This window comes from Macaca fascicularis, chromosome 10 (assembly GCF_037993035.2).
Source record: "Macaca fascicularis isolate 582-1 chromosome 10, T2T-MFA8v1.1".
Taxonomy (NCBI): Eukaryota; Metazoa; Chordata; class Mammalia; order Primates; family Cercopithecidae; genus Macaca; species Macaca fascicularis.
In genome coordinates this window covers 116,050,915-116,065,846 of record NC_088384.1, presented here as the reverse complement: position 1 = coordinate 116,065,846, position 14,932 = coordinate 116,050,915, and the positions used below count along the sequence as shown (strand labels likewise).

Genomic DNA, 14,932 nt, shown 5'->3' with positions numbered 1-14,932 from the left:
GAAGGTAGAACAGAGGATACAGCAGCTGGGAGGGGTAGGGGGAAAGAGGGATAGGGAGAGATTTATTAAAGGATACAAAATTACAGCAAATTATTCCTAGGAAGAATACGTTCTAGCACTCTATAGTATTATAGGATGACTATAGTTAACAATAATACATAGTTTTAGATAGCTAGAAGGGGGATGAATACTGAATGCTCCGTCCTAATACAAAGAAATGAAAAACGTTTGAGCCAATGATTATGCTAATGACTCTGATTTGATCACTGTAAATATGTTGAAACATGACTATGTACCCCATGAATATGTACAATTATTATATGTCAATTATTTAAAATAAAATAATAAAGTTTTAAAACCTGAGAGAATTTTTTAAAAATCTATAGGGAACAGAATGAAAGAGGTAAGTATAAGAAGGCAATTGAATAATGTGTTTATTTTGTTTCGTTGTCCAAACACATATATTTTTCTTTAAAAAAATGACTTTTATACTGAATTACTGAGAAAATGTCCTAGACTGTCCTCTGAGTCATGCTAGGATCAATACAGCTGTTCTACACTTCAAGCGTCCCATTCAGACATTCCAGTGTTTTAAATGTGGTTTTTCTTCTTTTTCAGCTTCCCAAAGCAGAGAAAGAGCGAGGTAACCAGGTAAGAAAGTCCAGATCTCTTTAAAAGAATTATTTGCACAGCTTCTTCAAAAAGAAGGAGAGTGTTTTAACTGTGAGCTATAACTCACTGTTTAACATAATACTTCCTTGATTCAACAGCAAACATGTTTCTACTGATTTATTTCAGGGCGTGAGAGAGAGCATTTGCTCATTAATTACATAAAAATTTTATATGGCTGTAGACTTTTAGATATTCAATATGTGCATTAAAGTGTCCTAATAGCATTTTAAACTTTGCTTAGTCAGTCTCTTATCTATTACTCAGACTAGAAAACTGACTATTTTTAGGGCATATGTGTCCATATTAAGATTTTTAAAAGAAACCATTTCCTCCCCTGAAACTGACATTAGCAGTAAGTGGACAAGTAAAAACCAATTAAATTTTGTGGTTTTGTTTAAAGATAAAATCTAATCAGAACTTTTTCATTGAAAGGCTCCTAAACTCTTTTACTTACATAACACATACAAGTTAAATTATGTCAGCTCTTCATTTTTTAAAGAGTGTACTGTTTATAAAGCTTTCAGCATAATCATTTCTCTCAAGATACCATATTTTATCTATTTATCTAATCAAAAAGTGAATAGGGATCAATACTTTTTTTAAAAAAATCACTTAAAATACTGATTACAAATGTTATAGAAAACATTTCTCTATTTACCTAAGTTTTCCCTTAAAAGGAAGCAGAATCATAATCATAGAAATGTAAATAACGTTTTAAAATCTATTTTTATTTTTCTTCAGTATTACCTGCTGTTCCCAAGTGACTGGGTAATTGATGGGTTATATTTTCATTTACCCTCAAAGTTAGGCTGCCAGTGGAAGCTAAGAATAACACAATTAAATTCAAGTTTCTCTAGAAAATATGACAAATCAAATTTTAAAAAAGCACAACTTGTGGTTTTGCTTTGGTTCAAGATGGCTGGTCTCAGAATATCAAAGCATTTAATTCAAACTAATAGTGTGTCCTCATCTAGGACTAGAAGGTGATTTTTTTTTCAAGGAGGGAAAAGAAGAGCAGAGGGGAAAAATCCATGAATAGTGATTCCCCTCCATGAATTATTTCAATTCTCCAAAATACACATTTTTTTAGGAAGGACCACCCGACTCTGAACATATTTCCTCCAACAGAGTCGCTTTTGAACCCAGAGAGTCCAGCAAATCAGGCGGCAGTTCCTGTTCCAAGCTGGCCAGAGAGCTGAGGGATGAGGCCCCTCCACACTCCCCCTCCTGGCTGTAGACGTGAGGTAGGTAGCTGGGGTCATCTTCCAGCACGTCGGCAACACGGAGTTTCTGGGGAAAAGTTGGGGAAAGAGAAGGTAAATGCCATGTGCTTCCATACCCAGCTCATTTCTCTAGGTTTGATTCGAGGAACACCTCAGTGCAGTAGGAACGGCACTCAGGCCCCATGTCCTCAGCTGACACAGGAGTTCGTACAGTCCCAGAAGTGGCAGTCAGGCTAAGGGGAGACATCCCACTTTATAGTCTGAGAGGGAACTGTGACACACTGGTGGCCGCCCCAGGACTATGACAGGAGCCCTCAGGAGGACCTCCCACCCACTCCCACCCTCTTGCAGATTCATTTCTTGAGGCTAGCCCCTCCCTGTTCTGTGCTCTGGACACCTCCCCTTCCGTGACCCCCCAGACCCTCGTTTGGACAACTGTCCCCTCTCTCTTCATCTCTTCATCTGGCCTCTTGCTGTGGGTTCCTTTCTTCCAACCCACAAATGTGCTCAGGTCTGTCCTTCAATCCGCTCATACCTCACAGCCTCCCTCCAAAAAAGGGCAGCCACCGCTTCCTGCCACCCCTGTCTCACCCACATGGCTCCTCAAACCACTGCCCTCCAGTCTCCCCGTTCACGCTCAGGCCATGGCTTCATCCTCCCTAACCAATGGTGATGTCCCAGTCACCATCTCTGTCTGTGACACTCCCTGTGGTCACATCCAGAGCCAGAATTCCAACCAGACAGCTCCACGAGGACGTCCACAGGGACCTCAGACTCAACACCCTGGAAGCCGCTGCGGTTCTGCCCACAACCTGCATCTCCCCCTCCCTCAGCCCCTCCCTCAATGCTTGCCAAGTGCAGTGTGCACCCCGTTACAGGGGCTAGCTGGCTAAAACCCAGCGGATAATCCCCCACACTACCTGTTGTTGTAAATTAAGTTCTACTGGAGCACAGCCAAGACCTTTTATTTGTGTATCATCTGTGGCTGCTTTCACAGAACAGCAGGGCTGAGCTGTGGGAACTGGCCTTCAAATCCTACAAGATTTACTCTCTGGCCCTTTATAAGAAGTTCACTGACCCCTGCAGCATTAGATGATTTCAGCGGTATCAGAACACATATTTATTTGAGTCAATGGCCATTTTATCACATATTTCAAAACATAATAACAAGCACACCAACTCCATGATTTCACAAATACCATTACATAGCTGATCATAAAGCCAAAAGCTAATTAACATGTGAGCTGCTTTACAGAAATGCATTAAATACATAATAGTGAGTGGGTTAAACACAAGTGTGACAGTCGTGTGAGAATAACCAAAGTTCATGAAACTCTAGCCTGGCCTAAGTCAGGACATCCCCAACAGCCCAGCTGCTCAACCTTGAAACCTAGAGTCATCGCCACCTCTTCTCTGCCCCATCCTCTCAAATGCTCGGCCATATTCCTAGTTCTATCCCCTCTCCTCCAGCCCCATGACCAATGCCTGAGGATAGGTCCCTATCTCCAGTCATTGGGGCAAGAGTGGCAAGGAGTTCACTAAACTCATTTCTTGTTCTTCTGGTCACCCGGCAAGATCACATTTCCTGCCTCGCTGCTAGATGTGGCTACGTGACTGATGAAATAGGGATGTCAGGAACACATACCTGGCCGTGAAAACTTCCCCAAGAGCCTCCGTTCTCGCTCTTTCTGTCCTCTAGCCTCATTTCCAGTTCTGAGTGGTGGCAGAGCCACAGGGTGGGAGGACCCTGGGCAGGCTCCGGCTCGACACCGACCCTGATCTCTGACGTGAGCCAGAGGTACTTGCTCTGCACATTAAGCCGCCCTGCTGTAGGGTTGTCATGGCTTTCTCCCTCCCAACAGCCATCTTTTCACCATCTCTTCCTCTCCCCAGCCTCTCCTGCCTCAGGTCCACCCTCTGCACAAACCCCAGAAACATTTCCTAGGCTTCGTATCTGCTCATTCCTCTCTGCCTAGAACCCTAGACAGTCCTCCTCTGCCAATCTCCACCCAGCAAATTCCAGCTCAGTATTCAGGACCCAAGTCATCTCTCTGTGAAGACTTTCCTGGCCTGAGCGATACAATAAATAGGGGACAGGAAGGGAGGGGAGAGGAGTGGAGGAGGGTTTTAGCCTGTTTACCTTCTAATACCTGTAGAGAGTGCTATCTGAACCCAGAGCCAGTTCCACAGACCTTGGCAGGAATGGGTTTAGTGGGAGCCTGTCTAATCCGTCACTACTGATAGTAATTCTGAGAGGGTGAGCTCATGTAGAGCATGAAAACAGTCGGAGTCCTGGGGCTCAAGCCCAAGGTGGGAGGTGGGGAGGGCCTGGAAAGGGCAGCTCTGGGACCCCAGGGACCCCATGCATGTCCCCATTCTGATGGGACCCCTGGGCTTCCAAGCTCTTAACTATGCCCCCTGCCCTGGCCCACCCAGTGACTGTAACAAGCTGTCTCCAGCCTCCTCTGATTCTCAAGAGCCCTGCCTGGGCCCTTGTTTAGTGGGAAATGCTGTCTCCCCACCCCAGTCTACTGCTATGTCAGGCTTGGTGCCCACCGGAAGCATGGGAACGCTCACCTGCACATCTGGTCCATTAACTGGGTCTGCTTATTCAGGGACTGTGGTCGCTGTCTGACCATATGGCATGGGGGAGCTGGGGGCAGCGGGAGGAAAGAAAGTTTTTACAGCAAAACCAGCAGATACACAAGCTCCAGCCTAGGTGTTAGGAGTCTGTTCACGTTCTTGCAGTGAAGCTGAATAGACAATTAGCGACGGACATGGTGTGTGCAGAGCAAGACAGAATCTGCAGTGGGGGCTGCACTGGGTGGATTCAACTTCAAAACTCCCAGGCTGACAGCAGAACAGCGGGTGTCTGCACCCTGATTCAGCAATTTTGGAAGCCTCATCAGATCAATAATTCATCATACACCACCATCCAAGTTAGAGGGCTCAAGAGGAAAGAACAGGGCCCTCTAATCTGGTGTTCCCTCCTCTCACACCACCAAGCAGAGCTTTGAGCTTCTATTGAATTAAGCTGCCTCCCTCCCTGCAGAGGAGGAGGGGGGCCCGCAGCTGGAACACATCCCCCTCCTGCTCAGCCAGGCAGGACCTGCGATACTGTCCACATGGTCCACTTGGCATGAGCGGTACGTGTGCATGGACATGCATTCATGTGTGTGTGCACAAATGTGAAAATGGGTAAGCCGGATACTATATCATGATCACCACATCCTATGTTTTATGTACAGACATGATCTCGTCTGCACAAAGCTTCACCCAAGAGTGTAGCAGAGCTGCCCAACTCTACTTTGTAGATGAGAAATTAAGGTTCAGAGAGGAGACTTCCTTGACACTGCTCAATGATCAGGTGGGCCCGTCTGCAGTCGGCCACTCTGCACCCCATTTCTGGCTCTGTCCTTCATGCCTTTACCATTGGAGCAACTTGTCTGAGCCTCTGTTATTGGATTCATCTACCACATTGGGTTATAGTGAAAATGGTTCTTTCATTGGTTCTTCAGTGACCCCTGTGCCATCACCAATAATGACACAGCCTGGCCCTCAGGGAGGTTATAGTCAGCTTGGGAGAGACACACAGAAATTTCCCCACAGCTTATCCTTCATCTTCCTCACCAGCAGTCAGGGCCTGGGGAAGTGCCCTGCAGCCCTGACTCTGTGGGTACACAGCCCCCTTCTGCAGGAGCCTGGCTTGCCTGGCTTTAGACAAAGCTTCTAGGCTCAGAGAAGATGTCTGTGTTTTCTTGAAGTAGGTGCCAGACAGCACCCATTCTGCAGGGCTAAGGAGTGGGAGTGAGAAGGGGCCAAGCCTATAGCACCTTTGGGGCTGTCACTGGGGCACAGAGCTGGAGCTCCCACCTGTGGACTGTGACAGGAACCAGAGGAAGCTGACACTGGGGAGACCCCAGGCAGTGACTCTACATCCAGACACAGTCTGGGCTCACTTCCTCAGGCCACAGTGTTCACAGCCCTGTCTGTCATCCACTCTGACAAGCACAGCAGGAGATGTCCAGGCTCACCAATGTGTTTCACAAAACAGGATCCCAGGACCTCAAGTCAGAGGCTCAGATGTGCACCCCAGACCCACTACAGCAGGGTCCACAGAGTTGGTGCTGGGGACTGCTGCCTTTTAATGAGCCCCCCCAGTGGCTAGACCTTGGAGCCCAGTTGCCTGTATTTGAGCCCCAAATCTACGACTTTCTATGGCTGTGACCTTGGACACATCACCCAACTTCTTTGTTCCTGGGTTTCTTCATGTTACAAAAAGGTGTATGACAGCATCTCCCCCAATAGGCTGATGTGCAGACTGAGAGTTAACATCTTTCAAGTCCTCAGAACAGAGTCTAGAACAAAGTGAGTATCATACATGTGTTTGTCAAAAAAAATAAGTCTAGCCTGACAGAGACTGTCTACATTTATGTCTTCCTTTGTGCTGATGATTCCACAGGCCTGAGTTCCCACTGCCCTGCAACAGGAGGAGCTGCTTAGAGTCAGAACAGCCCGGGCAGCTTCTCGGTACATCCTTCCCCAAGCAGAGCCTCCATGACATGAGCAGTGGACTGGCTCTGCCCTATCCGTGTAAACCTGCCCATGGGTTTGCCCAGCTCCCAAGCTGCTTTCCAATCTTCCCAGGACTACACAGTGGCTGTGCTGAGGGACCTTCCAGGATATGCCTAAAATCAGAATCTCACCCCATAGACCCCTTCAGAGCAGTCAAACTACTTCTTTCACAGTTTTGCAGGAAAAGACCCTTCATTCTGAGGTAGGAGGCCAGCAGGTCTTGTTTTCTGGTCACAACCCTGCTGACCAAAACAGGATCTGGTCCAGATGGGATGAAGTTAAAAAAACAAAAACAAACAAACACACAAAAAAACAAAAAACAGCAGAATCCAGCAGATGAGACGAAAGTGATCCTGGTTGCCCTCATTGCTCATTGGTGCAAGACACTCACACCAGTGCCAAGACAGCTTACCAATGCCATGGCAGTGACCCAGAAGTTACCATCCCTTTCCTAGAAAGTTCTAAATAACCAGCCCCTCAGTTTGTATCAACCTGCCACTTAATTTGCATGTAATTGAAAGTGGGTTTTAGTGAGTATAAATACAGTTGCCAACATCCCATACATTTCTGACTGAGTATACTGCCTACGAGTTAGCCCTGCCTTGCAAGGAGCAGTAATGTTCAATAAAAGACTGCTGTCTAACACCACCACCTCACCTTTGAACTCTTTCCAAAAACCCTCCTGGGCTAATCCCCAGTTTGGGGGCTTGCCTGTCCTGTGTCAATTCTGTCTTCAGTTGGGCTCTGCAAAGCAGCACTGGATGGAGGATTCCCATGAAAGTGATTGCTATGGACTCAAATGTGTTCTCTCTCCAAATTCATATGTTCAGGCCCTAACCCCAGTGTGATGACATTTGAAGATGGAGCCTTTGGGAGACAATTAGGTTTAGATGAGCTCATGAGGGTAGAGTCCTCATGATGGAACCGGCTCCCTAATAAGAAGAGATACCAGGGAGCTTGGTATCTCTCTCTCCATCCCATGTGAGGACACGGCTGGAAGGTGGCCATCTGCAAGCTAGAAAGAGAGCCCTCATCAGAACCCAACCATGCTGGAACACTGACCTTGGACTTCTAGCCTGCAGAAACATGAGGCAATACATTTCTGTTATTTAAGCCACCAGGCAGGCTATGGTATTTTATTATGGCAGCCTTAGCTGACTAACACAGTGATTTAGGAGGAAGTGTCCCCAAATCAAGCCTGGAGCACAGTGGGGATGCAGAACCCATAGCCAGTGCACAGGACAAGGGGAGCCCTCCCTACCTGATTCAATGTCTCTGCCATCCTTCCTTCCACCAGAGCCAGGAGTTGTCTGTGCACTGTGGCATCTGGGTAAGCCTGCAAGCAAACCAGTAGAGTTTCATACCACAGCAGAGCCCTTGTCCTACCCTGCAACCCCTGTGTGTCAGTGGCCCCAGCACAGATGGGGCATACTCAGCACAGTTCTTTTGGAGGTAAAGAGCCAGGCCCAGGGCAGTTTGTTCACGTTTCCTCTCTTTGTGTTGGGGCAGAGAGGGAGGCCCTGCAATCTCTCATGGCTAGACCTTCCAGTGCCTGGGCTGAAACACACTTTCAGTGAGGAAGGAACCCGAGTGAGCCCAGCCAGGAGGGTTTGCTCCTGCTGACAGCCTCATTCATGCCTTACTCCCCCTCAATTACACTGCCCCTCCTTGCTCATTTTGGCTTCTCTTCCTCTGCACCTTGCCCACTGTTCCCCATGATGGGCTACTGGCAGTCACCTGCTCATCTGGTCCATGTCTGTGGATCTGGGTCTCTGTGCTATCTAAGGGCAGAGGGTACAGTGGTAGGAAACAGGCTTGGCATCTACCGGGAGGAGTGGCTACCTGGGGACCCGCAAATCCCACCATGAAATCATGTGAGTCAGGCTGGCCTGGAGGCAAGCAAAGCACCCGGGGCCTCACTGCCGGGCTCACGCAGGTGCAAGGCCAGCACCCAAGAGTGGCGGTAAACGTAAGACTGATCACCAAGGGAAGATCAAAATTTTCTTGATACTTTAAAAACCAATTTATAATAATGTGAGGCAATGAATTAGGTGCTACGTTAACATAATTTTGCAAACTATATATACAACATTCAACTTCCTTTTGTTTACATCATAATCATTATTTTATTGGTAATAGGTATCTGTTATTAATGTCAATGCATACAAAATTAGTACTTAGATATTTTATTTACAATGGAGTTATTTGTAGGATCTCATTTGAAAAGAAGAATTCTGCTGCAAAACATGTTTAGAAAAAAAAAATTGATTAGATGATCTCTAAGACCCCCTTAGCTTAAAATTTCTATAGGTCTGTGACAAAGCATAGCAGAAAACTCAGCCTATGATTGAGATCTTAGCAACTCAACAGCAAAAGAAATTTGCCAGGGACTGAAAAGCTCTTATGCTCTCAAGTCACGGGATAAATGTGCCTTAACTACTTCCAACCTCTCCTCACATTCGCTTCTCCTTCAGTTTGTTTGGATGTTGGGCATATTTTTTTTTATCACCTCTTTCCTTCCAAATTTCCCATTGTCAGGGCTTTCCACAGCTTTTAGACAGAACAATAAGGTAAATTTTTTCACAGTAACACCTACATCTGTACTTACAGGAGTAGAGTACATGTTTTCCACACCTCTTGACTCAAAGAGCTCGCCATAACCCTTAAATTAAAGAAAGATGAAAGAAATATTTTCTGATTTCAAATAAATCACCAAAGGATGCAAATACATAACTAGAAATTCTTGCAGTCATATTGCCTTTCATTTTTGTACTAAAGATATAGTAATTCTAAAGACTATAGATATTCATAGGAGAAATTCATGAATAAGTTTCATAGTTGCTTTGTGAAGAAGGAACATGAGAATATTAGATTTGCAAGCTCTGTCTTGGGTCCATGAACACCCAGTAAGATTTCCTTTGTGCCATGGCCATGCCCTGAATACAAACAAATGACACACATCCACTCCTAGGACCCAGGCCCAGAGGCACAACTCTCAGGGCTCGGTGCAAGATGAAAGTTGGGGGCCCTTTGTTTAAAATTAAGAATTTCAAGATGGTGACAGTAGAATATTAAACCAAGGAGGGGTTCTTTAGAGAGGGAGGCCCTGTGCCATGGTGTGGGTTCCACGTCCATGCAGCTGGACACACCAGGACCAGAAGGGTCAGCTGCATGGACATGAAACCCAACATTCATCAATGCAGGAGCCCTTTGGTGATCGATTTGTGGCACCATCTTTGTGCAAAGAAGAACAGCATGTTTTCATCTTTGCTCAGATACTGCCTGTGCAAAGATATGAAATTATAGAGATCTTGAATTTATTTTAGAATCTCTCTCTCGTAAAAATTGGATATGATTCTATGGCTCTTTAGACCCTGAATACCTCTTTTAAATTCAATATTGGAAAAGTAAATTTCTGTTAAATAATGGCTAGTTAAACTGGTGAGGTCCAAGTAAGGTCTGTGATTGAGAACTGTGTTCATAGTGTTGTGCCAAAGTCCATTTTCTGATTTGATCACGGAGTAGGGTTACATAAGATGGTATCTTTGGGGGACCCCCAAGAGCTCTCCGTACTATTTTTGCAACTTCTAGTTAGTCGAAAATTATTTCAGAAAACGTCATTTCACAAAGCAATAGTCCTAGAATTTGTATGTAGCATACATGAAGACACAACACCCAGGGGAAGTCAGACCTCCCTTTCCCTGGAAGCATGCAGTCACTGGGCTAGAATTTAGTCAGGGTCAAAGTCCTGTGCTCTTAATATTATACATTATCTCCGGTGCCCTTAGAAGGACATGAGAAAATGTATCTATTTGCGGATGTTCTAAAAAGTGTCATATTTGATCAGGATTATCAAACAACTCTAAAAACAACAGCCACCACCAATGATCGTAATACCTACTTCTATAGATGGAAATAGAGTTGCGTGGGAAAAGCCCAACTTCTCAGATTTTCATTGACTATGTGTCTTTTTCTGACAGTATCAGAAAATCTTCTACAAGGGCCCCCTCTCAGGGGAACCAACCGTCAGTCACTAGTGAGATGGCTGCAGCAGGGAGCAACCTTCTGAAACTCACCCAACTCCCCAGAGCAGAGCGTGCTTGGGCTGCCCTGCTCGCTGCAGATGGAGGCACTTCCTTGAGATCCTAGGGGGAAAATGCTGATTTACTCAAAGGAGAATGGATTTCTCTCCAGCTGGAAACAAAGTGGGCATGTGTGACCTCCCACCACTTCCCCTTGCTCATATACTCATAGGCAAACACGAATTAACACGATGAGAGGGAGGGCGCAGTGGGGGGGAAAGGAAAAGGAAGAGAGGCAGGGAATAAAAGGGCAGGTGCAGTGGAAACGTGTGGCAGGAGGAGGCTTGAACCTGAAGACGCTAATGTGCTTTCCATGACACAGACACCTGAAAACTGCATAGACACACAGACGAGATCTAGAAGGTGACACTCACAGGTGAAACTGTTTAGATTTAGGGATGGGATCGTGCGCATTTTCTGCTTTGGGTTTCTATTATTTTAATAGCGACGCTTCAATAATGAAGTTAAATTTCACAGAAAATAAAGCAGGCAATGGACCTTGACAATGGTCTCAGTGACGTTATTTCATGCTATATGCAGCAGCTTTTAAAATATCAGGTTACCCATAAATCATAAGTGATGGCTTCACTTCGAGAAAGTCTGTGAATGGCAGTTCATTTAAGCAGTCACCACAGATGTACTTACTAGAATATTGGCAGGACACTGAAGGGAACCCAGAGATACACCAAAACCTAGAGGGTGGAGGCTTTGGTTTCCTCCCCTGTACAACAGGGAAGCAAGACTGCGCTCACCACACACACACCCCTATGGGTTCTGGTGAAAATTCAATGAGATGGGGCATGCAAAGTGCATAGTGTGCCCTTCAGGGCAACGCCTAGGCCTCTAGAAGTTTGCAGACTGGCTCAGAGGAAGGAAAGAGAAGGCTCCTGCCAGCCTAGGAGGCAAGTTTGTAGGAACTAGAAAAGGGAAGCCCTTCCCCCAGGAGCACGGGTTGATGGTCAGAATGCACAGCGGACCCAGCCCTGCTCACTGCCCTGGCCAGGCACGTGCTCATTTATGGCAATCCTGGGTCAACTCTGTTTTCAAAGTAGGGGACACCTACTACTTATGGAATGGAAGATTTAGCTACTTGGGAAACAATTTTAAATAACACTGATTTGCATGGTGAGAAAATTATTCCCTTTCTAATTCTGTTTCCATACCCTAATGACATCCAGGAGGAAGTGTCACTCTGGTGCTAGCCTGGCTTCCATCCTCTGCCTTCCTTGTAGAGGGGCCCCAGGCCTTTGGCAGTGACATCGTCCACCCAGTCATTGTGCCCTACTTCTTTCATGGCTATTTTCACACTTGCCTGCTCTTTATACAAGTAAAACTGTGTTTTCATTTACAGTTGAAATATAAAGTTTCCTACTTAAATAAATGTACTTAATGTGGACACAAGCCCATTTTAAGAAAAAAGTGTCTTAAGAAATACATAGTCCAAGTGCCATATGCATATGGCAAAAAATCACCATATGGCACTGGACACAGTGATATCTGGAAGCACTGGGTCATCTGATGCCATAGCAAAGATGAAGGAACTTGGCCACAGAAAGGCAAGGGTGTGTTAGGCTAAGGGAACCATGGGGCTTTGCAAGTGGGGGCTGGGGTTGCTGACTTGCAGAAGGACCTCCCCGGATGTGGCAGTGGGAGGAGCATCCCAGGTGTTCCTTGTGAGGGAAACCGTCAGGAAAGTCACTTCTTTGCAATCCAGAAGCAAGTAAGGAGCACGTTACCTTAGCTCCCTGCTTGGGTCCTGCTGCAGCTATGCAGACGAGCAGAGCCGGCCTGTGGCCTTCAACATCTGACCATGTCTGTAGAACACAGAGAAAGAAATATGACAAGGGCTGAAATCACAGATAGCAGAAATAAAAACAGAAGGAAAGGAATGACATTTTCTCCAAAACACATTGTATCTATGCCATCACAGAAGTCCAGACTGTAAAAAATACACCTCTCCTATAAATCTGGATGACTTATGTGGGAAAAGAATGTTATTTCTGTTTGCCTTTTGTAATTGCTCGCTGGGAGGTTGAGCTTCTCATGGTTCAGTGTTCCATGTAAACTGATGGTAAAAAGCTCGTTTCAGGAGCCCTCAGAATTGAAAAGCTTGTCTTTTTCTAGGGCTCATAGTGATGGCTCTTGGGGTCACCACTGTTGCATAGTATTCTGTGCATTGTTCTATTCATTTACCAACCAACATATATGTTCACTGAGGGACTCAGGTTGATGGATGCTGGATTTCTGTTGGCCAAGGGCTCTTAGCTTCCCCACACGCAGGGAAGGCATCTATGCAGTTCCACAGATCATCACCATCAGACAGCATCCCTATAGTTTAGCAGCAGAATGTGACAACATGTGTGCACCTAGTGATGATGTCTTGCGTGGAGTTTTCCCAAGAGCACACAATGTTCCTGGTGAGTGGATGTGCAATGTAGGCTGGTATCTTTGTGTAAGATGTATAGAGGGAGAAGTGCACCTAGAGATGGCCTTATTTACCAAGGTTACAAAGACATAATCAGTAATTACTGCTAATAATGCTAATATTGGCAACCACCCTTTATTGCATGACCGTTAGTACTGAAAATTTGACATGTGTTATTTGATTAAAGTGTCCAACAAACTTAGGAGACAGAAGACTATCAAGTTCACTTTGTATATGAAAGTCAGAATCAGTTAGATTACGTAACTGATCAATCACAGATTTGGAATCTACACTCAGGTCTGTTGAATCCCACTTCTCAGAGCCCTAAGATACTGAAGCAGGAATGGAGATGCGCCTTTAGTTGTGAATGGGAAACAAGAGGAAGATTTGTTGGTATAAGAAGAGAACAGAGCCCCTTGCCCAGCATGAGGTTCTCTTGTCCCTCTGGCATAGCTGGTCTTTGACCAGTGCCACCATGTCATTAAGCCCCCTCCAACCCTCCTGGTCTTAGCATCACAAGGGCCAAGGTTCCTTTCCACCCACACTGCTTCTACAGCTGCTTCCTCTTTTCCAAGAGACAATCACAAAGCTGCTGGGAAAGAAGGGTAACCAGGGCATCCCCACTGTCCCTTCCATCTCAGCTACAACCTGAACCAATGCTCAGGAAGTGCGACATTCCTGCCAGTCTCCTCCAAGCTCAGCAGCTTTCATGCTCTCCTGCCAAGGAGGAGACTGAGGCACAGCCCCTGGGCCTGGGAACCATTTCTGTTTCCCTTCATGGTTGAGCCTCTGAGCCACTGGAACTGTCCAAGGCAAGAAATTCTACTGTTACACAAAGACTGCTGTTTGCCCAGATGGTTTTCTTCTTAAAATTACACAACAAATCAAGTTTGCTGCTGCTCTCACATTTGGGATGGGGAGATTCCTTCCAGGGGACTTCACAATCTGGAGAGTTTGGACCTTGCTCCTGTTTCCTTACCCAGGAAGGGCTCACAGGAGGGTGCACAGGCACGTACCTGCCAGAGGAGCCTAACCTCCCTTCCCTCCTTCACACCGCAGGGAAGACAAAATGCAAAGAACCCTGGGAGCCTCAGGCAAACACCAGCTTCTTCAATCACATATTTTTGAGAAACTCTCTAATTACATGAGCATCACATCAAAGTTCATTGGAATATCTTTTCCCTAAAGTGTCTCACTTCATTCAGCAAGTCTCTCCCTTCCAGGAAAGAACCACCAGTGGAGGTGTAAGATGGGGTGACCGAATCCTCTGTGTGTGTTTCCTTTTGACATTTGTGTTCATTTTCTAAATCAACCACTTAATTCTAGATGAAGACAAACAGGAGAGCTCACAATGCTTTCATCTCTTTGTCTGTCTAATCCCGGCCCAGAGTTGCTGCAAGGGTGACTAAGATAACGTAGGGCCCATTTCAGAAGCAGCCGGTTTGAAAAACCAGTGGCCATTGGCCAGTTACTTTATATGGTTCTGCCTTGTGTTAGGTGCCTTCATGTGTTAGGTGCCTTCAGAGAGGATGTGTTAGACATCCTCTTTGATCCACAACCTATCTGAGAATTTGACTTTATCATCCCAGTTCACAGATGAGGATGTAGGGTTAAATGATGAAGCTAATGAGATGCGAAGGCAGAAACAGAGCCCAGGCCTTATACCTCCAAGGGCAGTGAGCTTTCTGGTTGGCCTCTGCCGGACAATGGTAGAAGAGCAGGTTCTGCCATGATCTACGGAAAGCCATGACCAAGAAGCCAGCTCAGACTCATTTAACCAGTGAGCCTAACACAATCCCATTTAGGGAACGTCTACCTAATAAAAATCACTTTTTCCCTAAGCACAGTTTCTCAAACTTAGCACTTAGGGGACTGGGGCAGATAATTCTCTGTGGTAGAGACTGTCTTGTGTGTTGTAGGATATTTAGCAGCATCTCTGACCTCAACCCACCAGA

The 14,932-nt window shown here is 45.8% G+C and overlaps 1 protein-coding gene across 3 annotated transcripts in view; it reads right to left on the bottom strand.

Moving 5' to 3' along the window:
- Window positions 1–417: 417 nt before the first annotated feature.
- CDH26 (cadherin 26) overlaps window positions 418–14,932 on the bottom strand; it is a 78,732-nt gene continuing 64,217 nt past the window's right edge. For all 3 annotated transcript variants that reach the window (XM_065523360.2, XM_015430025.4, XM_015430030.4), the window contains 5 exons: window positions 12,289–12,366; window positions 10,547–10,615; window positions 9,079–9,132; window positions 7,732–7,806; window positions 418–1,962 (listed from right to left, as the gene is read on the bottom strand). In XM_065523360.2, the coding sequence (XP_065379432.1) occupies window positions 1,759–1,962; window positions 7,732–7,806; window positions 9,079–9,132; window positions 10,547–10,615; window positions 12,289–12,366 (480 nt within the window). In that variant the 3' untranslated portion in view covers window positions 418–1,758. The remainder of the gene's footprint in view (window positions 1,963–7,731; window positions 7,807–9,078; window positions 9,133–10,546; window positions 10,616–12,288; window positions 12,367–14,932) is intronic.